The sequence below is a fragment of the Podarcis vaucheri genome (genome assembly GCF_965113315.1).
Source record: "Podarcis vaucheri genome assembly, chromosome: W".
NCBI classification, from domain to species: Eukaryota; Metazoa; Chordata; class Lepidosauria; order Squamata; family Lacertidae; genus Podarcis; species Podarcis vaucheri.
Genome location: NC_138757.1, coordinates 30310263 through 30334567, shown reverse-complemented (window position 1 = coordinate 30334567; position 24305 = coordinate 30310263). Strand labels below are relative to the sequence as shown.

At 47.7% G+C, this 24305-nt stretch overlaps 1 protein-coding gene across 1 annotated transcript in view; it reads left to right on the top strand.

The window, feature by feature from the left end:
* LOC309523267 (inositol polyphosphate 5-phosphatase OCRL-like) overlaps nt 1-23886 on the top strand; it is a gene marked incomplete at both ends in the record, with an annotated part of 307035 nt that extends 283149 nt beyond the window's left edge. The window contains 3 exons of the mRNA XM_082207049.1: nt 20096-20223; nt 23576-23687; nt 23771-23886. Of these exons, the coding sequence (XP_082063175.1) occupies nt 20096-20223; nt 23576-23687; nt 23771-23886 (356 nt within the window). The remainder of the gene's footprint in view (nt 1-20095; nt 20224-23575; nt 23688-23770) is intronic.
* Nucleotides 23887-24305: the final 419 nt, after the last annotated feature.

The following is a 24305-nucleotide window of genomic DNA, read 5'->3' as shown; positions in this document are numbered from 1 at the left end:
GATTGAGGATGAATTCAAAAGAGGAATTCACGGAGCACATCAACAAGTTTACTGATATTATTCAAAGAATTGATCTGACTCCCAAAGCTTTTGATGAAGATACAAAGATAGCATTTTTTTTATCATCACTTGGACCACGCTTTAGCGCATTTGTAAGTTTGATGGATCATAGACAAGGTCTGACTTTTAAAGACTTGATTGGTTATTTAAAAGAAGAATGCAGAGATAGAGCTGAATCTCCAGTGAGAAATGCTAGAAGGAAGGACAGTGGTTATGCATCTAGGCAATTTACAAAGTCCAAAGAGATGCCTAAGAAAGTGATTTGTTTCAATTGTAACAAAGAAGGACACATTGCAAAGAACTGCAGAGCTCCTAAAGCAATGAAACCCCACCCCTTTCAGCCAAAAGGGGAAAAGAAGGGGAAATGTGAATGCACATGGCTACTGCAAGAAAGGAATTTAACTGTCCAGAATCGTGAAAATAAACGTAATAAATGGATTTTGGATTCAGGTGCATCCTCCCATTTTTGTCATAAAAAGGACTATTTTAATGAAATAAATGATGAAGAAGGATCTGAAATTGAGATTGCAGATAGCAACATTGTTAAAGCAAAAGGTGCAGGTTCCATGAGTCTGAAATGCAATATAAAGAATGAATGCATTGAGAACACAATCTCTAGAGTTTTGTATGTTCCAGAGCTGAGCTGCAATTTAATCAGCGTGTCCACTTTGGACAAGAAAGGTTTCCAGATCACATTTGGAAATGAAGAATGTAAAGTGACTAAAAATGGCAAAGTGTTTGCTCAAGCAAAGCTAATAAATGGTGTATATGAGCTTGATCTTTCAGAGAACCAGTCTGCAAAAGTTGCACATTCCAGCCAGAAGGATGAGGCAGATCTGGACCTGTGGCACAGAAGGGTTGGACACAGGGACACTAACGTCATTCTGGATCTACAGAAAAGAGATCTTGTAAGAGGTTTGCAGGTAAAGCAGAGCAACAAAGCTCCAACAAAGTGCATAAGCTGTATTACTGAGAAGGCTGTAAAACCTTCATTTCCACATTGTGCAGAACAAAGAAGCAACAAAGTGCTTGACATAGTGCACACTGACATATGTGGACCCATGAATGTTCCCTCACTGGGAAAGAATAGATACATTTTAATATTTCTGGATGATTTTTCAAGATTTTGTGTTGTATATTTCCTCAAAGAGAAGAGTGAAACAGTGGAGAAGCTCCAGGAATACATTGCCATGGTCAAGAATAAATTCCAGAGAGCTCCAGCTGTGTTAATGAGTGACAATGGAGGTGAGTACTGCTCAAATGAAATGCAGGCTCTCCTGGCCAAGGAAGGAATTGCACACGTAACCACAATTCCTTACACACCACAGCAGAATGCCATAGCTGAGAGAAAGTTTAGATCCATTATGGACATGACAAGGTGCATGCTAAAGGATGCATGTTTGCCACAGAAGCTGTAGGCCGAAGGAGTGTACACGTCGGTCTATTTGCAGAATAGACTGCCAACCAAAGGGGCAGAACGCACACCATTTGAACTTTGGCATGGGAAAGCTCCCAATCTGTTGCAGATACGTGTGTTTGGAAGTCCGTGTTACTTCCACGTGCCCAAGGAACACAGACACAAGCTTGACTCTAGGGCAAAAGCAGGTATCCTTGTGGGATATGCTTCTGGAGGCAAAGGATACAGAATTATGGACTTACAAACTGGTAAGACAAATGCATACCATGTGGTTTATTTTGATGAATATGGAAAAGTAGACACTAAGAACACTGTTGTGGATTCTTCAGATGAGTCAGAAAGGACTCAAGAGTTTGTATATTTCCCTTTTGAGACCCCACAAAGTAATAATCTGCCTTCAAGTGTTACAGCGCCCCCTACAGGCGACGCACCAGAAGACGCAGAGGACCAGACCCCTGGCGGCACCAGAGACGAAGATGAGGACTCCGATGGGGACATGCCTGCATTGGAGGAGGATGAGGAAGCTGATGCGGTCGCAGAACCAGAGGTCAGGCGCTCATCCAGAACCAACAAAGGTGTCCCACCATTACGGATGTTGTGTTTTGCAGATGTACTGTTGGGGAAAAGGTGGAGCCTATTCTCTGTACTGAGCACCGGATGTTAGCTCAGAGTGTCATGTGACCTGTGCTGGAAGTACAGGGGAGGAGTCGTGTCTCTTCTGATGGAGTCTGAAGGGAACAGTCGCATTTCTATGTATTGCTGAGTGACAGGAATAAAACATGTAAAAAGGACTTCTGTCTGTCTCATTTCCCCTCCCTGGGAGAATGCAGGGAGGGAGAGAGAAGAAGAGGAAAGCAGAGGGTGTGTTCTTTCTCACGACTAACGAGAAGAATTGCCGGGTTTGTTTACCTAGCCTGCCGGGGGTCGCAGACGGAAGGTAAACACAGTATCTCGCTCAATTGCCTCGGGGGAGGCCAGGTACCTCTGACTGTGAGCGAAGATACTAACAGTTCTAACATGTACACTCTAGGAATGTTGTCATTGACTGCTCCTGTATTTACATCCCGCATACCACTTCTCAGGCAATACAACATACACAAAACATAAACAACTTTATTCAACCACCCAGAGTCCCAGCTTGACACGTAGATTCTGGAAACTCTGGGGTTTCCAGGGGTTTCGCCAGGATGTCAGCAGTCATCTCTTGGGTGCGGCAGTAGGATAGCTGCACAAGTCCATCCTGGATCATCTGGCGTATGTAGTGGTATTTAACCCCAATGTGTTTTGTTCTGGCCAGGAACCTCTCACTCTGCGTCAGCTTCAGGCAACTTTGATTGTCCTCTAGCAAGCTGACAGGCCCTTTTCTCACCAACCCAAAGTCCTTTATGAGTTGATCAAGCCAGGTGATCTCTCTGCAGGCTTCTGTTGCTGCAACGTATTCTGATAATGCTACACAGCTCTGTTTATAACTGCCCCATGCGACAGGTCCATTCCCAAACATAAAAACATGACCACTCGTTGATTTATAGTCAGCATTATCCCCAGCCCAATCCGCATCAGTATACCCAACCAACTTAGGGTCTCTGACGGCTGGTAACCTTAATTTACAATTCATGGTAGCCTTCAAATATCGCACCACCCTCTTTACACCTGCCCAATCATGCTCAGTGGGAGAATTCACTTTTCTAAGTCAGGTCTACATGTGGTAACTAAATACAAAGGTTTACCAATCGCCGACCTGAAGTCATTGTTGTCTGGCAACTGCTTCTAATCCATCTGATTATTCAGGAAGTCAGTAGCCATCGGTGTAGCAACTGGATGTGCGTCTTGCATCTGCATGTGCTCAGCTAGCTCGTGGATCTTCTGTCTTTGGCTGAGAAGAAATGAGCCGTCCTCTTCTCTTTCCACCTGGATCCCGAGGTAGTACTGGACATCTCCTAGCTCCCTGACCTCCACCTCTTTGCTAAGGTGTTTTACTATCTGTGTATAGTCTTTCTCACTTGCTGTGGCAATAATCAGGTCGTCAACAAAAGCTAAGATATATGAGAATTGTCCATTTTTTGACTTACTGTACAAGCACTTGTCAGCGTCCCCTTGCTTGTACCCAAGTTGCATCAGCATTTTATGCAACTTCTGGTTCCAGGCTCTAGCAGCCTGCTTAAGTCCATAAAGTCCTTTCTGGAGTTTTCACACTAAATGTGCCTCATTTGGTTTTACAAAACCTTTAGGCTGTTTCATGTAAATTTCTTCAGAAATCTGCCCATGTAGAAAAGCGGTAGCAATGTCAATGTGTTTCACCCTCATTTTCTTGGAGGCTGCAATGCTTAAAAGCATTCTTATGCTGCTGTACCTCACAGTTGGTGCAAAAACTTCATCATAGTCTTCACCACAACACTGTGAAAATCCCTGTGCTACAAGTCTAGCTTTGTAGCGCTGCACTTCTCCTTCTGACCCCTTCTTAACCTTGAAAACCCATTTACTGCCAATGGCCTTCTTACCGGGAGGCAGCTCAGTGAGTGTCCAGGTCTTGTTCTGATGCAGTGCATCCATCTCCTCCTGCGCGGCCTTCCTCCAGAGACTGGCTTCTGCAGCTGGCATCTCCTGTATCTCTTCCCAAGTGGAAGGTTCCTGTGGAAACGCCAACCCTGCAAAGTAGGACAACCGTAATGGTGGGACACCTTTGTTGGTTCTGGATGAGCGCCTGACCTCTGGTTCTGCGACCGCATCAGCTTCCTCATCCTCCTCCAATGCAGGCATGTCCCCATCTGAGTCCTCATCTTCGTCTCTGGTGCCGCCAGGGGTCTGGTCCTCTGCGTCTTCTGGTGCGTCGCCTGTAGGGGGCGCTGTAACACTTGAAGGCAGATTATTACTTTGTGGGGTCTCAAAAGGGAAATATACAAACTCTTGAGTCCTTTCTGACTCATCTGAAGAATCCACAACAGTGTTCTTAGTGTCTACTTTTCCATATTCATCAAAATAAACCACATGGTATGCATTTGTCTTACCAGTTTGTAAGTCCATAATTCTGTATCCTTTGCCTCCAGAAGCATATCCCACAAGGATACCTGCTTTTGCCCTAGAGTCAAGCTTGTGTCTGTGTTCCTTGGGCACGTGGAAGTAACACGGACTTCCAAACACACGTATCTGCAACAGATTGGGAGCTTTCCCATGCCAAAGTTCAAATGGTGTGCGTTCTGCCCCTTTGGTTGGCAGTCTATTCTGCAAATAGACCGACATGTACACTCCTTCGGCCTACAGCTTCTGTGGCAAACATGCATCCTTTAGCATGCACCTTGTCATGTCCATAATGGATCTAAACTTTCTCTCAGCTATGGCATTCTGCTGTGGTGTGTAAGGAATTGTGGTTACGTGTGCAATTCCTTCCTTGGCCAGGAGAGCCTGCATTTCATTTGAGCAGTACTCACCTCCATTGTCACTCATTAACACAGCTGGAGCTCTCTGGAATTTATTCTTGACCATGGCAATGTATTCCTGGAGCTTCTCCACTGTTTCACTCTTCTCTTTGAGGAAATATACAACACAAAATCTTGAAAAATCATCCAGAAATATTAAAATGTATCTATTCTTTCCCAGTGAGGGAACATTCATGGGTCCACATATGTCAGTGTGCACTATGTCAAGCACTTTGTTGCTTCTTTGTTCTGCACAATGTGGAAATGAAGGTTTTACAGCCTTCTCAGTAATACAGCTTATGCACTTTGTTGGAGCTTTGTTGCTCTGCTTTACCTGCAAACCTCTTACAAGATCTCTTTTCTGTAGATCCAGAATGACGTTAGTGTCCCTGTGTCCAACCCTTCTGTGCCACAGGTCCAGATCTGCCTCATCCTTCTGGCTGGAATGTGCAACTTTTGCAGACTGGTTCTCTGAAAGATCAAGCTCATATACACCATTTATTAGCTTTGCTTGAGCAAACACTTTGCCATTTTTAATCACTTTACATTCTTCATTTCCAAATGTGATCTGGAAACCTTTCTTGTCCAAAGTGGACACGCTGATTAAATTGCAGCTCAGCTCTGGAACATACAAAACTCTAGAGATTGTGTTCTCAATGCATTCATTCTTTATATTGCATTTCAGACTCATGGAACCTGCACCTTTTGCTTTAACAATGTTGCTATCTGCAATCTCAATTTCAGATCCTTCTTCATCATTTATTTCATTAAAATAGTCCTTTTTATGACAAAAATGGGAGGATGCACCTGAATCCAAAATCCATTTATTACGTTTATTTTCACGATTCTGGACAGTTAAATTCCTTTCTTGCAGTAGCCATGTGCATTCACATTTCCCCTTCTTTTCCCCTTTTGGCTGAAAGGGGTGGAGTTTCTTTGCTTTAGGAGCTCTGCAGTTCTTTGCAATGTGTCCTTCTTTGTTACAATTGAAACAAATCACTTTCTTAGGCATCTCTTTGGACTTTGTAAATTGCCTAGATGCATAACCACTGTCCTTCCTTCTAGCATTTCTCACTGGAGATTCAGCTCTATCTCTGCATTCTTCTTTTAAATAACCAATCAAGTCTTTAAAAGTCAGACCTTGTCTATGATCCATCAAACTTACAAATGCGCTAAAGCGTGGTCCAAGTGATGATAAAAAAAATGCTATCTTTGTATCTTCATCAAAAGCTTTGGGAGTCAGATCAATTCTTTGAATAATATCAGTAAACTTGTTGATGTGCTCCGTGAATTCCTCTTTTGAATTCATCCTCAATCTGGTTAATTTACACACCAAGTTTCTGAAGCAGTTTATGCTAGATTCTCCATACACACGCTCAATATCTCTTAAGATTTGAGATGCATCATCTGTACTATTTATTAATGATAGCTGCTCATCACGAAGTCCACTCAAAATTATGTGTCTAGCTTCGCTGTTCATGCGTTTCCAAGCACTTATCTTGGCTAAATCTCCCTCAGACGATCCCGTAGGTTGAGGGTCTAAAGCTTCCAAAATGTGCTTATAAGCTAAACATGCTATCAAGCGCTGCTTCCAGTGTATGAAATTGTATTCATTCAGCACAGGTATTCCTAGCTTTGCATCACTATCAAAAGCTGCTCTAGCCATCTTAAAATCCAAAATTTGAAAATTATTCAAAATTTCAAAATTTCTCAAAATTTCAAAATCAAAATCTCAAAAATCTCAAAAATCTCAAAAATCTCAAAAATCTCAAAATACAAAACAATTCTTCACTGCCTTGGGTCACTGTGAACTCTGAGGGAAGGGGGGGGGTTGCTTAATCCCCACTGCACAATGGAACAAAAGACCATGTGCTTACCAGGAAGTTAACTTAGAAAAATACTACTCAACTTAAAATCACAATCCAATGCAATCCTTCAAAAATACGCAGAAATATGCAATACTGGGGCCACTAACCCTTTGTGGGAATGTTCTGGGGTGCAGGAGAGGATATATTGTGGGATTATATCCTGATCCAACTTGTGCTAACAAGTTCCCAAAATATCAGCAGAGTTTATAGACATTCCCCTTTAAGTTCGAAACGGTAACGCTTGCACAGGTTCACTAGAACCTCTATAATAATTACTCTGGTAATTTCCCCTTTGTTCCCTCTTAAAATACAAGACACAACACAGTCTTTATAAAAGTATAAAATTTCTGAATGTATGTAACCTTTTTAAGCTGTCTGCCTTCTGGGATCATATTGTGAACAGAACATGAGTAAACTCTTTTATGCTTTTATAAAGACTGTGTCGTGTCTTGTATTTTAAGAGGGAACAAAAGGGGAAATTACCAGAGTAATTATTATAGAGGTTCTAGCTTACCTGTGCACACGTTACTGTTGTGAACTTAAAGGGGAATGTCTATAAACTCTGCTGATATTTTGGGAACTTGTTAGCACAAGTTGGATTAGGATATAATCTCACAATATATCCTCTCCTGCACCCCAGAACATTCCCACAGAAACCAGGATTACAAGGATATCTGTGCCCAGATGAGTTTCCTGCCCCCTGACCAGGGTCTGCCGCAGCTGACAATCAGGAAACATGAGTGCGTTTCGAGGGCTTGGAGGGAGAGAGCCTTGGCTGATGTAACTTGCTGGTCTCCACTATCTGGAGAAGCAAGTTGAGTCATGTTTCTGTAACTTTCCTGCCTGTGTGTAGCTCAGGGTAGGCAGCATTTGTTGTTGTTTAGTCGTTTAGTCGTGTCTGCCTCTGTGTGACCCCCTGGACCAGAGCACGCCAGGCCCTCCTGTCTTCCACTGCCTCCCTCAGTTTGGTCAAACTCATGCTGGTAGCTTCAAGAACACGGTCCCACCACCTCGTCCTCTGTCATCCCCTTCTCCTTGCGCCCTCCATCTTTCCCAACATCAGAGTCTTTTCCAGGGAGTCTTCTCTTCTCATGAGGTGGCCAAAGTATTGGAGCCTCAGCTTCAGGATCTGTCCTTCCAGTGAGCACTCAGGGCTGATTTCCTTCAGAATTGAGAGGTTTGATCTTCTTGCAGTCTATGGGACTCTCAAGAGTCTCCTCCGGCACCAGAATTCAAAAGCCTCAATTCTTCAGTGATCAGCCTTCTTTATGGCAGGCAACATAGTGCTCTCCAAATGTTGATAGATCAAAATTCCCATAATTGCTAAGAATTGGCCTTGCTGACTGGGGCTCATGAGAGTTCCACTTCAGCAACACCAGGAGGGTGCAGTGTCGGCGATCCCTGCTGCTGCAGCTGCACCACTAAGGTTTCTACTAGAGCAGCCAGTAGAGAGCAAGATAAACCGAGTGGCAGAGATGTACTAGATTAGATTATAGCAAATGTGGGCAACTTCTCCAGTGATCGGGGTGGGAGTTGCAGTTTGTTAAGGGCAGTAACACGAAAGCAGAGCGGCCATTTTGCATGGAGAAGGTTCCAGGCTCAGTCACCAGTGTGTGCAGCTAGGGCTGGGCATGATCTCTGCCTGAAAGCTGCTGCCAGTCCATGTAGTCCGTCCTGAGCTTGATGGGTCAATGGTCTGCCTCAATATAAGGTAGCTTCGTATGTTCCTGTGTACTACAGCAGGGTTTGGAGGGCCACAAGCGCCCTGCCATGAATTAAAGAACCAGGGGAAATTCTAAAAGTCTTTGCTGAAAGGACATCAAAGCAGGGGCCAGGTGAACCTCTTTGGGAGATTATTCTGAAAGGTCGGGTGCCATGACTGAAAAGGCCCTGCCATACTTGAAAGAGCAGGAGTTCCCTGGGAAAGGGCTGCCCCTGCTAAAGATTCTAGTCAGTGGAGAGGCAGTGCAAAAATAAGTGGGCCTTCTTCTGGTACCCTTTTCCCAAAACTTGAAACACTTTAAAGGCCAAATGGGATGCTCTGAATTGGGCCTGGAAGCAGTTCATGAGCCGGTCCAGTCCACAGAGCACTAGCCTAATATGATCATACTGCCCAATCCTAGTTATCAGTCTTACTACATATTGCAGGAAGTGGCAGCAGGCTGCCCCCCGACCCCGTGAGCTAGCCTGTAGCTGTGGTTTCTTTGCTTTTTTCCAGCATTGTCATCTGATCACTAAAAATGAGCTTCAGAGACTTCTGACCTACAGCCAGGTGAGAGAGATCTTTGTGTTATATGTGGTGGTTTAGGATATTGCCCTGTTTATTTCCTTTGTCTGGGATACCTCAGCCTAGGCTAGAGAAACCACTTTCAGACAGTTAGGAGCAAAGTGTAGCTATAACATAGGATGACTGCGACTTCTACAAATGCTTTTTAAGGTTGCAGGTTTGTGCAACCTGAATTAGAAGCAAGTCCCAATTAAGTTGGAGGGTTGCCTTGGAATAAGTAGGACTGCTCTGCAATTTCCCAGTTAGAGGGCTTTCCTAGCTCAGCACACGCTCCAGATGTTGTTGGACTCCCATCAGCCCCAGCATAGCTGCTCTCCAGCAATATCTAAAGGTCTAAGGTTTTCTGCTCTAGGTTTTGCATCTGTCTGGAAAATCTGTGTTGCTCACATGTTCTTATCAGCAGAGACTTCCATTAAGTCCAATTAAATTGCTGGTGCTTTTTGTTTTACATTTTTCTCTCCAAGGTTTGTGTGTTCATCATGTTGACGACCTTTCTCCCACTTGGCATAAGGATCATTGGTATTTTGTGTTGAAACATAGGCCTGATTGCTGCACCTTATGGTGGATTTAAACTCTGTGAGCGTAGTCATGCCTTAGCCCTTTGAGAAGGATGCTGCAAGGAAGGCAAGGGGGGCAGCCTCAGACTTCCAACATATGCAAAACCATGATAAAACATTAAAAACTTCCCTAAAGGCTGTATAGTTACTTATCTCCTTGACATCTGACGGGAGGGTGTCCCACAGGGCAGGTGCCACTATTCAGAAAGCCCTCTGCCTGGTTCCCTGTAACTTCGCTTCTCACAGTGAGGAAACCGCCAGAAGGCCCTCGGTGCTGGACCCTGATGCCTGGGCTGAACAATGGGGATGGAGACACTCTTTCAGGGCTGAGGCCATTTAGGGCTTTAAAGGTTGGCACCAACACTCAGAATTGTGCTCAGAAACGTCCCGGGAGCCAACGTAGGATGCAAGAGGATGGTTTTGCAGTTGCTCCTAGTGTTGGGGTGTATTCTGGTGGTTGTTAACAGTTTGTATGGATTATTGGTACATATAACAATGCATATTGTAGGTATGGCTAACCTGTGGTCTGCCAGATGTTACTGAGCTGCAGTTCCTGTTGGCTCCAGCCATCATGGCCAGTAATCAGGGATGATGGGAATTGTAGTTCTGCAGCATTGTGAGGGCCACGTGTCTGCTGCTCCTGAGTTAGAGGATTTTCCTGTCATGTGATGCAGCAAAGTAATTTAAGATGACATGGGGCAAAAATGCACAAGCATCCTGTACCTTTAATAAGTGTGTATAAGATAGGATTTCAGCAGGTATACCCCTTTTTTTGCACTTGGCTAACCTACTAGTAGGGACGCGGGTGGCGCTGTGGGTTAAACCACAGAGCCTAGGGCTTGCCGATCAGAAGGTCGGCGGTTCGAATCCCCGCGACGGGGTGAGGTCCCGTTGCTCGGTCCCTGCTCCTGCCAACCTAGCAGTTTGAAAGCATGTCAAAGTGCAAGTAGATCAATAGGTGCCGCTCCAGCGGGAAGGTAAATGCTGTTTCTGTGTGCTGTTCTGGTTCACCAGAAGCGGCTTAGTCATGCTGGCCACATGACCCAGAAGCTGTACGCCGGCTCCCTCGGCCAATAACGCGAGATGAGCGCCGCAACCCCAGAGTCGGTCACGACTGGACCTAATGGTCAGGGGTCCCTTTATCTTTACCTTTAACCTAGTAGTACTTCACCTTGGTCTTCTAGCACAACAGTGGCTGTTAATATATTTTAAAAATGGCTTTCTGCTAAGCAAGCTGTTGGAGGAGGGCTAGAGTTGAGGGCTGGATGGACTTCCTTTCCTCTGCAGCCCAGAATGGACACCAAGCCACGGAGAAAGAGAGAGATCCAGCTCTCCTTCACCTGCTCACTTTGCTTGCATGGAATTCCTGGTTGCCAAAGGCTGCTAGGCGAGTTGTGAAATGCAAGGCTGTGATATGTTGTCTTCCTCAAGCCATCCCTGCTCAAAGTCTCTGGAAATGTTTTGGCTCCTTTTCCACAAGCAGGCTTTCCCCCACAATTGTCCTGATAACCAGCAGTGATGAACATGTAGTGATGAAGCCGGAAAACGGCAGGCTCCTTTGGGCAGCATTTCATGTGCCAGAAAGGGTCTTTTGGATCACTGAAAAAATAGTGTCTGAACAAGAATAACAGGGCCCCTTGGTTTTGGGAAGGATCATCATTTGGTGGTGTGCCATATGCTTTGTATGCAGAGTCTCAAGTTGAAACTCTATGGCGCCTCCACCTGAAAAAGGATTGGGCCACAGAGAGCTGCTGCCAGCCAGAGTAGACTTAATTAATGAACTGTGGGGTTGGAAGGGATCGCGAGGGTCATCTAGTCCAACCCCCTGCGATGTAGGAATCAAAACTGGGGGAGGTCAGAAATTCATTCTGACCTGGAAGAAGGCAGCTTTTGATTTCCTAACAACTCTCTCCATGAGGCAAAATGCCTGCACACCTGCAAGGTCCGCCCCTTCAGAAGTTGGACTCCCAAGCCCCATCATCTCCAGCTGTTGACCGTGGTCAAGATCACAGGCCATGTGTGGAGCCAAAGTTTGACTGTGTGAGCCTTGTGTGTTGCCTCAGCCAGTCCAACTGTCTCCTTGCAGTGGGAAGTGCCGTGTGCCAGCATGGTGTGAGCCAATCCTCTGGAGAGGAGGCAGCAAGAATCAGCTCAGCTACCGAAGCCACATGGAATTGAAAAGGAGCGACCACAAGCCCGTCAGCTCCCTCTTCCTCACAGGGGTAACACCTGCCCTGGCCAGAGCTATCGTCTATTCAGGGTTTTTAGTTGCCTGCTATGTGGCACCTCCTCGAATCTGGGCAGGCCCTGACCAACAACCAGGCCCCTTTCCACAGAGCTCCTCCTTGGCCAATGACTTCCGGTGCAAGGAGTGGGCAGGTTTTGGCTCTCCTAAATCCCTAGGCTTCCATTCTCCACTGTTCTGAGTACACGCTGCTCCTGCAGGCATGGCAGACCACATGGGCTGAACTGTATACCTTAACCGTTGGCTCCATTCATGCAATGGAGCTTCTGTGGTACTTGGCTTGGAGCATTTGGCTTCAGCCCATTGGCTCTGGAAGTCACAGCCGCTGCCATCCTGGGGAAGCTCTCAGAGTTACAGTACTTGCCTCTTTCAGGGCTGGGAACAGGGGGGGTGCATCAGGCATTTCTGCTCTTAACTCATAACCCCCCTTTAGTCCATAGCCCCAACAAATGTGCTCTGCCCCCATAGGTGAAGGTTGTGGCCGACCGACGGTACCGGAAAGTGCTTGAGGATATTGTTCAGTTGATGGACAGGATGGAGAACGAATTCCTTCCCTCCCTGGAGGGAGGTAAAGACGAATAGGATCCTCTCCAACCCCTTAAAGAGGGTTTGCTGCAAAAAGACCAGGGGGGAAAGAAGCCCTTGGCCCATCTAGCTCAGTCTTGATTTCCGGGGGATCTCTCCCAGCCCTACCTGGAGATGCTGGGGATAGAACCTGGGACCTTTGCAGGCAAGGCAGATGCCCTTCCACTGAGCGGCAGCCTCTTCCTCTTCCTCGCAGGCAAAGACTCCAGGGGTAGCCAGCGCGGTGCCCTCCAGATGCTGGACTACAACTCCCATCATCCCCAGCCAACATGGCCAGGGGCAAGTGCAGCAATATCTGGAGAGCCCCACGTGGACCTGTTGCATGTGCAGTCCCCTAAACGAGAGCCCGGGGCCAAGGACAAACTTCCCCCTGGAGCTCGTTTCCTTGCCTCTGCTGAAGGCAAGCACTCTCTTTCCTCCCCCCCCCTTTTTGCTCTCCAGTTTCCGTTTGAGAATGTGAAGTTCCGGCAGCTGCAGAAGGAGAAGTTCCAGATCACAAACAACGGGCAGCTCACCCTCCACTTCTCCTTTATCCCCAAGCTCAGTGACAGCCAGGATTGGAAGCCATGGCTTCGCGCTGATCCCTGCGAGGGATACTTGGAGCCCAGCGCGTCTCTCTCGGGAATCAGAGAACTGTAGAGTTGGAACGGGACCCCAAGGCTCATCTAGGGAAGGCCTTCCTTTTCTCCTCCTCTTCCCAACCCTCCTCCCTCAAATCTTGGGATTTTGGTAGAGCAGGGGAGGCTTAACATTTGTGGGCTGCATTGCCCCATGCTCAAGCCTCCAAGGGCCACACGTCAAAGCAGCTGAGCCCAAAGTGTAAAAGTGTGTGTGACCAGCTTTAAACAAAGACACACACACAAATGAATTGAAGCCAAACAATGCTGGAGGGTCCCAAAACACCTTTTGGCATCGCAGTTAACCAGTGAGAGCATTCCGTCCAAAAATTACTTTTTTAAAACAATGCGTATTTTTATGTTGTGGAGGCGCAAAAATATCTTGGGGATCATATAGAACTAGCCAAACTTTTAAAAACTCAATGAAATGTAAACTAACTAAAAAAGAAAGGTACATTGGGGGCGCAAAAATCCTTTCCCTTTTTATATTCTTTTGTTAGGATCACTTTCTCTCACCCCCCAGTATCCTGTCACCATCTTCTGTGCAGCTGCTGCTTTGGAGGACTAGAGAGGAAAGTGGGCTGGGGGTGGGAACTGAGTCGCTTCTTCCCCTAATTCTTGAAGTTAAGGTTTCCCCCATACACCTGTGAGAACAGGATGCTGTACTAGATGGGCCATTGGCCTGATCCAGCAGGCTCCTATTGTGTCCTTCTGTTCAATTCTTCACTGTCTTCACTTTTAATTTACAGACAAGCCAACTTGGCTGTGCCAAAGAGTGTATCTACCTGACCTCCTCCCATTTTAGGTGAGACAGGGGACATTTCCCTGGATGTGTGCGTCCGCAAGGAAGAGAAGATTGAGGCTAGCTTTGTCCTTCACCTTGACCGTGGCAAGGACTATTTCCTCACCATCAGTGGGAGCTACCTACCAAGCTGCTTCGGGACCTCCTTGGAAGCCTTGTGCTGGATGTCTACCCTTCCCACTCTGCTTGCCTGCTTGAAAAACAGCTGCTCTTCCACTCAGAAATGTGGGGGCTGGGGGTCCTCCGCTGCATTCAGCTTCAGCTTCTGTAGCTGTGCATCCGCTTCCTGTGTGCTGTTCATGCCCTTTGTTTGCCTTGACTGAGTCATCCCAGGTTCTGGTCCTCCCACCTGCCCTTTCGCAGGGCCACTGAACCGTGTGCATTTCCCTGCCATCTGCCCAGATACTGTTCAGCCAACGGGCTGTTTCTTTCTCTTCTCAGGGCCTGTGCCATTAACACCCTTGGTTGTCTTTTGCTCTTGCCTTCCTCCTCTGATCTCAGGGAGAAGACAGCTTCCTAGAAAAGGTAACAGTTGGTTTGCTATCCTCTAGATGTTCTTGTAGCGGGCTCAAATCAGGTACAGGCAACACCCCGTTTACACGGGGGTTGCGTTCCGAGGTACCGTAGAATCATAGAATCATAGAATCATAGAGTTGGAAGAGACCACAAGGGCCATCGAGTCCAACCCCCGGCCAAGCATTTAAATGCGTTTAAATGAAATTGCGCATATTGGGGACAGCATTGGAAAAGCCTGCAAACCCCCTCTAAACTTCCGGAAGCCCTTTTGAAAGGCCTTTTGAAAACCAGCAGCCTCCCTGCAAAACTCCTTGCTCCAACTCTCCGCAGGCCTGAGAGGTCGGTGCCAAAGCTCCTGGGAGGGAGTCAAGATGCTGTTTCCATGCCACTTTGCCGCTTTTGTGCTCTTGGGGGGGGGGCATTTTTGCCCCTTCAAGTGCCCCTTCCAGCTTTGCGGCAGTGTGCATGTGCCTCGAAGGCACGTAAATGGAGTTGCCCTTGTCACCGATCAGCAGCTGCTCCATGCAGTGGCAGCTGGTCCCTTAGGGCAAACCAGGCACTACCCCACCAACCTGACTTTCCTCTCAGGCAACCCGCACCTGCCTGCCTTCTGACTCAAATCCAGTCCAGGTGGTGGCTCTAGCTCTCTGCTTTGGTCTCTTCCCTAGTCTCAACGTGGCCCTTGTAGAACTCGGCAGAGGAGAACGGAGACGAAACCAGAATTTGCCAGCACTGCTTGTCACTGATTTCGCGCTGCTTGACTCTGGGTCCGCTTGCGATTGGCAGCACGGGAGGCAGAAAGCCCAGTCTCATGATGCAGGCGCCAGCCCCCTCTGGCCCCAAGAGCCAGTTTTCTCCTTGTCTCTGTGCGCAGCCACTGCTGCACAGGCTATGCCACTCTGGCTTACTCTTACCACCTGAGCACTGGCATTTGGGAAGCGGTAGTGGCTGCTTTGGGGTGGCTCAGGGAAATGTCACTCCTCTCGAAATCAGATCTACTTGGGTGTATTATCCTAGCCACAAGGAGACAGTGGTGACTGTCAATTTGGACAGCTGTAGACATTTAGAGCCATGGAGGATATGTTTATCAGTGGCTATTTCTTGCCACTATTATCACAAACCACATGCTTTTGATTACCAGTTTCTGGGGAACATGATGGACAGAGTGCTCTTGTCCCCGTGTCCCTATGGACTCCCAAGGGCATGTGGTTGGCCATTGTGGGAACAAAATGCTGTTCTAACCCAGCAAGGCTCCTGTGTTCTTTAGCAGGCACCAGCTACTCTTCCACTAAGACTCTGATACAGTATGTGTCATTCCCCACACCAATACTCCCTCCCCCCCCCTCTCTCTCTCTCTCTCTCTCTCTCTCTCTCTCCAGGGGCAGGGAGTATTGGCGGGGGGGGGAGAGGGGGGATGAACTGGGTCCTAATCAACAGCTGCCCTGGGGATGAGGGGATCAAATTCTCCATCCTTGCCAACTCCTTTTAGTGATGGGCTGCTTGCCACTGCTGTGCGCCTAAAGCTCTCTTGCTCCCCCTCCTCTCTTTCTCTTTCTCTTTCTCTTGAATGTGGTAGCTTGAGATAGAACTAACCACCCTGAACATTTCTGGAGAGGAAGATGGGAAGGAGGCGGGAGGCATGGTTCACCAGCTGCTGTGTGCTGCATTGACCAGACAAAGTCGTGGGCTGGGGCTCCAGCTGTTGCTCAGTTTCTACCACTGCCTCTGCAACGTGCTCTAGACAAGGGGTGGTGAACATGTGACCCCATCATCTCATCATGCTGGCTGGGGCTGCAGCCCATCAACCTATGAAGGCCCATCCATGTTCTGTTGCTGTTTTTGTTACTTATTTCCTGCCCTTCACCCTAAGGTCCCAGGGCAGGTTCCAGCAATTTAAATAAAATGTTAGCCAAACCTCATGTCCACAGCTGCATATTCAGTAAGCTTTTGGGTGAACTGCACATCCGGAGTGGGAGGATTACTAGCTGCATATTAATAGGGGGAGGGGGAGCTTGGATTTGGGGTGCGAGCAATTTGTTTTTTGTTTTCCCCCTTGAGATGCTTGCTGTGGCTAGGGCCGGGCGATATGTCAATATAGATATATTTTCAAATCAGCTTGAAGTCTAGATAGTGAGACTGGTTTCATAATTTCTTTTTTTATATAAAATATTTATTAAAGGTTTTAATCAATATAACACCATACACATACACAACCCAAAAGGAATAAGAAACACCATCACCAAGATGATAAAATACACACACAAAAAGAAAAGACAACCGACAAAAAATCATATAAAAGACATAAAACATAGTTAAACTTCATAAACCAAATTTCCATAACCCTCTTTTCTGACTCCCTCACATCTCCCTTTCCTGTGTTCCCATTTACAAAATCATGTTCAGCAATACTTCGCCTTCTCTCAAAACTTGTTTTAAATTGTACGTTTCAACTATTATGTCCCCAATTTTACCCTTTGTTTTCAAATAATTAAATATTTAAGCTTGACATAATATTATTCAAATTTCACCTTTATACTTATAGTTCAGTTATTTTCATGCTCCTTTCCGCTAAGTCACTAATGCCATGTTATCTTTATATCCTGCATCATTCTAGCATTCATGCAATTTACAATACTTTTGCAAATAGTCCTTAAATTTCTTCCAGTCCTCTTCCACTGTCTCTTCTCCCAGGTTTCGGATTCTGCCGGTCATTTCTGCCAGTTCCATGTAGTCTATCAGTTGCATCTGCCATTCTTCCAGGGTGGGCAAATCCTGTGTCTTCCAATATTTTGCGATGAGTATCCTTGCTGCTGTTACTGCATACATAAAGTTCTGTCCTTCTTTAACACCATTTGGCCAACAATGCCCAAAAGAAAGGCCTCTGGTTTCTTAAGGAAGGTATATTTAAATACCTTTTTCAGTTCATTATAGATCATTTCCCAGAAAGCCTTAATCTTGGGGCACGTCCACCAAAGGTGAAAGAATGTTCCCTCAGTTTCTTTACATTTCCAACACTTATTGTCTGACAAATGGTATATTTTTGCAAGCTTGACTGGGGTCATGTACCACCTGTATATTATTTTCATAATATTCTCTTTCAGGGCATTACATGCCGTAAATTTCACACCAGTGGTCCATAACCGTTCCCAGTCAGCAAACATAATATTATAACCAATGTCTTGCGCCCATTTTATTATTGCTGATTTAACTGTTTCATCCTGAGTGTTCCATTTTAACAGCAAGTTATACATTCTTGAAAGTACCTTGGTTTTTGGTTCTAACAGTTCTGTTTCTAGTTTCGATTTTTCCACCTGGAAGCCTATTTTTTTATCAACCTTAAAGACCTCCCTAATCTGACCATAATGTAGCCAGTCTCGCACCTTGCCCTTTAATTTCTCAAAACTCTGCAGTCTCCAAGTATCTCCATCTTCTTCTACTATCTCCCAATACTTTGGCCAATTGGCCTCCATACTGAGTCTTTTCTGAGCCTTAGCTTCCATCGGTGACAACCACCTTGGGGTCTTACTCTCCAATAGATCTTTATATCTTGTCCAGACATTAAACAGTGTCTTCCTGACTATATGGTTCTTAAATGCTTTATGAGCTTTAACCTTGTCATACCACAAGTATGCATGCCACCCAAACACATTGTTGAACCCTTCCAAATCCAAAATGTCAGTGTCTTCAAGAAGTAGCCAATCTTTCAGCCAGCAGAAAGCTGCTGATTCGTAATACAGTTTCATATCTGGCAGGGCAAACCCCCCTCTTTCTTTAGCATCAGTTAATATTTTAAATTTTATTCTGGGCTTTTTGCCCTGCCAGACAAACCTAGAGATATCTCTCTGCCACCTCTTGAAACAATCCATCTTGTCCACAACTGGTTTCATAATTTCTGACCTGGCAATATATTGCGAATCATGATATGTGTGTGTACTATGCAAAAAACATCATGTGGGGGGAAAATGTGAAGCCAGACAATGCTTCTCTAGATTCCTGCAGCCCCTGTGGACTCTTCCGGTTCAGCTTTCCCCTGCCCTCCTGCAGGGGGCAGCAAAAATCACAATGCGGGGGAAACCGTGAAGCCAGCCAATGCCTCTACATAGCTCCATCTTTTTTCAGACATCGTGATATATTGGTGTATTGCAATGTTTAGCTAGTGATATATCACCGTGTTGAAAGCCAGCTATCGCCCAGCCCTAGTTGTGGCCTCAGAGGGCAAGACTTGTCCACCCAGCTGGAGCAAGGAAAGAATGCATACAGGCACACATTCTGTCAGGCTCTCGTGCCAGTCCTGCTTGTCATTGGACCTCCAGGAGAAGCAGTTTCTGGATATCGTACCCCAGGATGGTGATGACTCCACTGAGCGGCCAAGGAGATCTGGCTTTTGGTGGACCACCTCTTCAAGAATGCCTGCCACCAGGTGAGCTGAGGGGGACGGTACCATTGAAAGGATAGGTGTGGGCTGGAATCCAGTACCAGTTTTGGGGTGTGCAGGTTCCAAACGCCACAATTGATTAATATCTTAGCTACCAACTCGCTCTTACAAACTCCTGCTGTGAGTATAGTGGCACCTTGGTGGAGCGGAAGCGGGTGGGACATTCAGCATACGGTCTTCCTTAGAGCGGCTCAGAAGAACCCAAGTGTTCCCAACCATTGTCTGTCTATCCCTATCAAAGCGGCTCTCTGAGACTGGCCACTAGAAGAAGCGGGGAATGATTTCACTCTCCCATTGCCCCAAATCATGAGAAGGGTAGTAGGAATGCTACTGTGGAAAGCAGGCGGGATACAATTCTCAGCCCTTGTGCCAGCTCTCTTGGTGATGGGCTTCTCTCCATTGTGGCATTCCTCAACCTCACATTATGCACCCCAGGGCTGGATTGTTCTGCATGCTATCCAGGATGTACCTCATCCCTTCCGAACGCATGGGTGATACTCTGCTTCAGGAGGACCTCTTCCGGACCCCAGGCACGCAGGACGAGCTGCAGGAGAGAATTGAGTGCCTGGACACCAGCATTCCCGAGACGATCCGTATCCTCATTGGGGGACATTGTTGGGGATTAGAGCTGCTTGGTGGTTTTCTTTCGCTCTTGGCTGGAGTGGACCTCACTTTTATATACCTGGTGGCTTAGGTTCCTAGGCCAGCCCATCCTTAAGGCTCTGGGACACAGCAAAATGAAATGCCCACAGTAAAGTCCAGTCATGCATCCAAACAGCTTAACAGCTTTAACCCCCATTTGAAAACATCAGCCTGGCTAGATAGAGCAGAGGTGGGGAACCTTGACAGGCCCGCAGGCCCCACATCTAGCATCATACGTGGTGTCAGATGTGGAGACAGGTAAAGACATGGCTGCAAAGGAGCTTCAAGGGTGCGTTCAATTGTTCTTTGGCAAGCAGGGTTTCTTGACCGCACTTTTGGAGTTGACCACTAGTATTTGTTGTTTGGATTGAAACCATGCCTGCAGAAGGACATTTCCTCGGCAGATCAGCTTTGCAGGCAGCTTCATCAAGAGGGGAGGTGTGGGATAATTACAGTGGGATGGCTCAGCTGGTAGAGCGTGACACTCTTAATCTCAGGGCTGCGGGTTCAAGGTCCACCTTGCGCCAAAAGGGGGAACTTGCATGGTGGGCCCAGATGTATAAGGACCAAGCTTCTTGCTTTGGACCAGCCTGGGAAGGAGGCAGGCTGCAGGTAACAGGACAGAACACTTTCCTTGCCAGGTTTCAATAGCTGGCAGTAACCACTCAGTGGCCGAAGCTCTGCTCATCTTCCTGGAGGCAGTGCCAGAACCAGTCCTTTGCTATGAACTGTATCAGCGCTGCCTTGAGTGCTCACATGACAGCCACCTCTGTCGCCAGGTCGGCCCCAGAGCCCCATCTCTTCCTGGCTGGTCTGTGGTGTGTACAGAAGCATAGAATCAGAAGGGATTTCCAAAGTCATCTAGTCCAAATGTTGCCGCGAGTAACAGGAAATCCACTAAAACATCCCTGAAAGCCAGTAAACCGGCACACTGGCAGGAGGGCTAGTCTGGTCTGGGAAGCCTTGTTAACTGCAGAGGTTGCTGATGTCTCCTTTGATAACCACCCCTCTCGGTTGTGGAGGGGGGTGGGCTGCGCACATGTTGCCTTTTTGCTTTCTGACCAGGACTTGTAACAATAGCCCACCTGTTTCAGTGAACCTCGTTTGAATTTCCAACCCAGGAAGCGGCCATATACTGGGCCATCTAGCTCAGTATTGTCGAAATTGACAAGCAGTGGCTCTCCAGGATTTCAGACAAGGGATGTTCCCTACCCTCCTGGGAGATGCTGGGGGTGGAGCCTGAGACTTTCTGCATGAAAAGCAGGTGGTTTACTGCAGAGCTATGGCCCTTCCTCCAGTTTGTTTCGGGCCCCACACATCAAGCAGGCCACACGCTGGATTTGATCTTTGGCGCCGGCATAGATGTGATCATGTCTCCTTCGATGAAGGTGCCATGGTCTGATCACTACACTCTGAAAGCCAGGATTGACTTTCCAACCCCACCCTGCTTAGGTGGCGAGCCGATTTGGGCTCGCCCGCAGAGGCTGATGGACCCTGATAGATTCCGTCAAGCCTTGCGGGACCTTGCTCCCCCTGGCGACTCATTGACTGAGCTTGTTGAGGGCTGGAATACCCAGCTCCTGGCAGCCATCGATGAGATCGCACCTAAGCGCCCTCTGCGACCCCGCAGAAACCGGGCTCCCTGGTTTACCGAGGACCTTCAGAAAATGAAGCGGGACCTCAGACGGCTAGAGCAAGTATGGCGGGGTGCCCGTGATGGAGCCTCAAGAACATCTTATAGGGTTTTTATGAAAACCTATGAGATGGCAGTGAAGGCCGCTAAGAAGTCTTACTTCTCGGCCTCCATTGCATCCGCTAGCTCTCGCCCGGCGCAATTATTTAGTATAATTCGGTCTTTAACGTCCCTTGAAGGACAGCCAAATGTAAATAACAATCTGACACACAGCTGTGAGGCATTTGCGAGCTTTTTTGCGGAGAAGGTCCTGTTGCTCCGCCATGACCTCCCTGCCAATTTGGATACAATAAAGGAACTGGAGGCCCCTCGACTGTCCTCGGGTCCAGTATTGGACCACTTTGACCGGCTATCTCCAGCCGATGTGGACAGATTCCTCCAAGCTGGAAAGCCCACCACCTGTCCTCTTGACCCTTGCCCGTCATGGCTGATTAGAGCGTGTCCAGACGAGGTGCGGGCCCCCCTGGGGGATATCATCAATTTGTCCCTTGGCACCGGGATATTCCCAGGGGAACTGAAGGAGGCGGTGGTGCGTCCGCTCTTAAAGAAAACATCACTAGATCCCTTAGATCTATCCAATTACCGCCCGGTCTCGAATCTTCCATTCCTGGGTAAGGTGATTGAGAGAGCGGTTGCTGAACAGCTTGGTAGGTTTCTGGATGAAACATCTGCTTTGTATCCATTCCAGTCCGGCTTCCATGCTGGTCATGGGACCGAGACGGCTCTGGTCGCCCTAACAGATGATCTCCGCAGGCAGCTGGATCGAGGCGGGTCAGGGCTGCTGATTCTTCTAGATCTGTCAGCAGCCTTTGACATGGTCGACCACGAACTCCTGGACCACCGCCTTGCCGACGTGGGGATCCAGGGCACAGTCCTTCAATGGCTGCGCTCGTTTCTCTCTGATCGGGGACAGAGGGTGGCGCTTGGGGGGGAATTGTCATCGCGTCACTCCTTGGTGTGTGGAGTGCCTCAGGGTGCGATTCTCTCCCCGATGCTTTTTAACATCTTTATGCGCCCCCTCGCCCAGCTTGTCCGGAGTTTTGGGCTGGGTTGCCATCAGTATGCTGATGACACCCAACTCTATCTGTTGATGGATGGCCATCCTAACTCGGCCCCAGACACACTGACCAGATGTCTGGAAGCTGTGGCTGGATGGTTACGTGGGAGCCGGTTGAAGTTAAATCCTTCGAAGACAGAGGTCCTCTGGCTGGGGCGGAGCGATATGGGATCGAGGGGGCAACTCCCATCTCTTGCGGGGGTGCAATTAGTGCCAGCACCGTCCGTTAAGAGTTTGGGTGTAATCTTCGATACCTCCCTCTCTATGGAGGCGCAGATTACAGCTATAACAAAGGCGGCATTTTTTCATCTCTGCCAAGCTAAGCAGTTGGCCCCTTATCTCTCTCGCCCTGACCTAGCCACTGTGATCCATGTGACGGTCACCTCCAGACTGGATTATTGTAACTCGCTCTACATGGGGCTGCGCTTGAGACTGACCCAGAAACTCCAGCGGGTGCAGAATGCCGCGGCGAGACTCCTTATGGGGTCTTCGCTGCGAGATCACATTCATCCGGTACTATACCAGCTGCACTGGCTCCCGGTGGAGTACAGGATCAGGTTTAAGGTGCTGGTTTTAACCTTTAAAGCCCTATACGGCCTAGGACCCTCGTACCTACGGGACCTCCTCTCCTGGTATGCCCCACAGAGAAACCTACTGTCTGCAAATAATAACATCCTCAAGGTCCCAGGCTTCAGAGAGGTTAGGCTGGCCTCAACTAGAGCCAGAGCCTTCTCGGCTGCGGCTCCAACCTGGTGGAATGCTCTGTCACAAGAGACTAGGGCCCTGCGGGACCTGACATCTTTCCGCAGGGCCTGCAAGACAGAGTTGTTCCGCCAGGCCTTTGGTCAGGGCGCAGCCTGACTCCCTCCTCTGGCAACCTGCACAGAATTTTGCTTAATTGGTTGCCATCAATTTGATTTTAACTAATTTTTATAATGAAATATTTTTAGAATGTATGATTATTTGATTGTTTATTTGATTGTTGTTGGCCGCCCTGAGCCCGGCTCAGCTGGGGAGGGCGGGATATAAATAAAATTTATTATTATTATTATTATTATTATTATTATTATTATTATTATTATTATAATATCTCAGTTGGTAGAGCATAAGACTCTTCATCTCAGTGTCCTGAGTTCGAGCCCCACCTTAGGCATTGCAGGGGGTTCGATTAGTTAACCCTTGTGGTCCCTTCCGACTCTACAGTTGTATTATTCCCCAAAGTTCCCAGCAGAGTTCTAGTCCAGTTACCATTTTAAACATTCTTTTTTTTATGCCAGGTCTAAACCTGCAAACATAACAAGTACACCGTGCTAGTGATCCATGCCCCTCCTCTAGCAAAGCTCTGCACTGAAACTCCAAACCGCCCCTCCCTGTCTTGCAGGTGATCTGCCAGTTGCCGCGGTCGCACCAGAACGTGTTCCGCTTTGTGGTGGCTTTCCTGCGGGAGCTGCTGAAATACTCTGAGAGCAACAACGTCAGTGGCAACATGCTAGGTAAGGCCTGCCTGTCCTGGCTGGGAGCTTGCCTTCCTCCTGCTCCCGCCTCCTCTCATGCAAATGTTTTCTCTTCCCTGCAGCCACCCTCTTCGCCAGCCTCCTGCTACGGCCTCTGCCCAATCTTCTGCCGAGTGCCATCGGCTTCCTCCTGGGCTTCCTGCTGGGGGCGGATGACTACGAAAGGTGCCAAGCGTGACTGGAGACGAAGTGGGGAGGGAAGAGGCAAGGCCCAGCCTCTGTTCTCTGCTGCCTGCCCTTCCCCTTGTACCATCTTGCCATGTGCCAGCTCCCTTCCCTGTGCTTTGCCCTTTCCACCTTTTCCTCTTGACTCCTGACACGGTTGCACACTTGGCTTTCCACAGGGTTCCAGGGCATTGGCAGCAGGTTCAGGGTGCTTGGGGAGGGGCCCTGTTGGAGGACAGTCATTCCCCTGCCCATCCTACTGTTGGGAAACTGCCAGGGAGATATAGTCCATCATGGCCCCAAGCCGGCTGCCGGACGTCCATCGATCTCCCGTAGACAGGCAGATCCAGCAGTTAGCGACACGAAGCCTCAGAAATAGATTGCCACATCCTAGGCTTGTGCACACTGTTTATCAGCAGAAAACACAGCCAG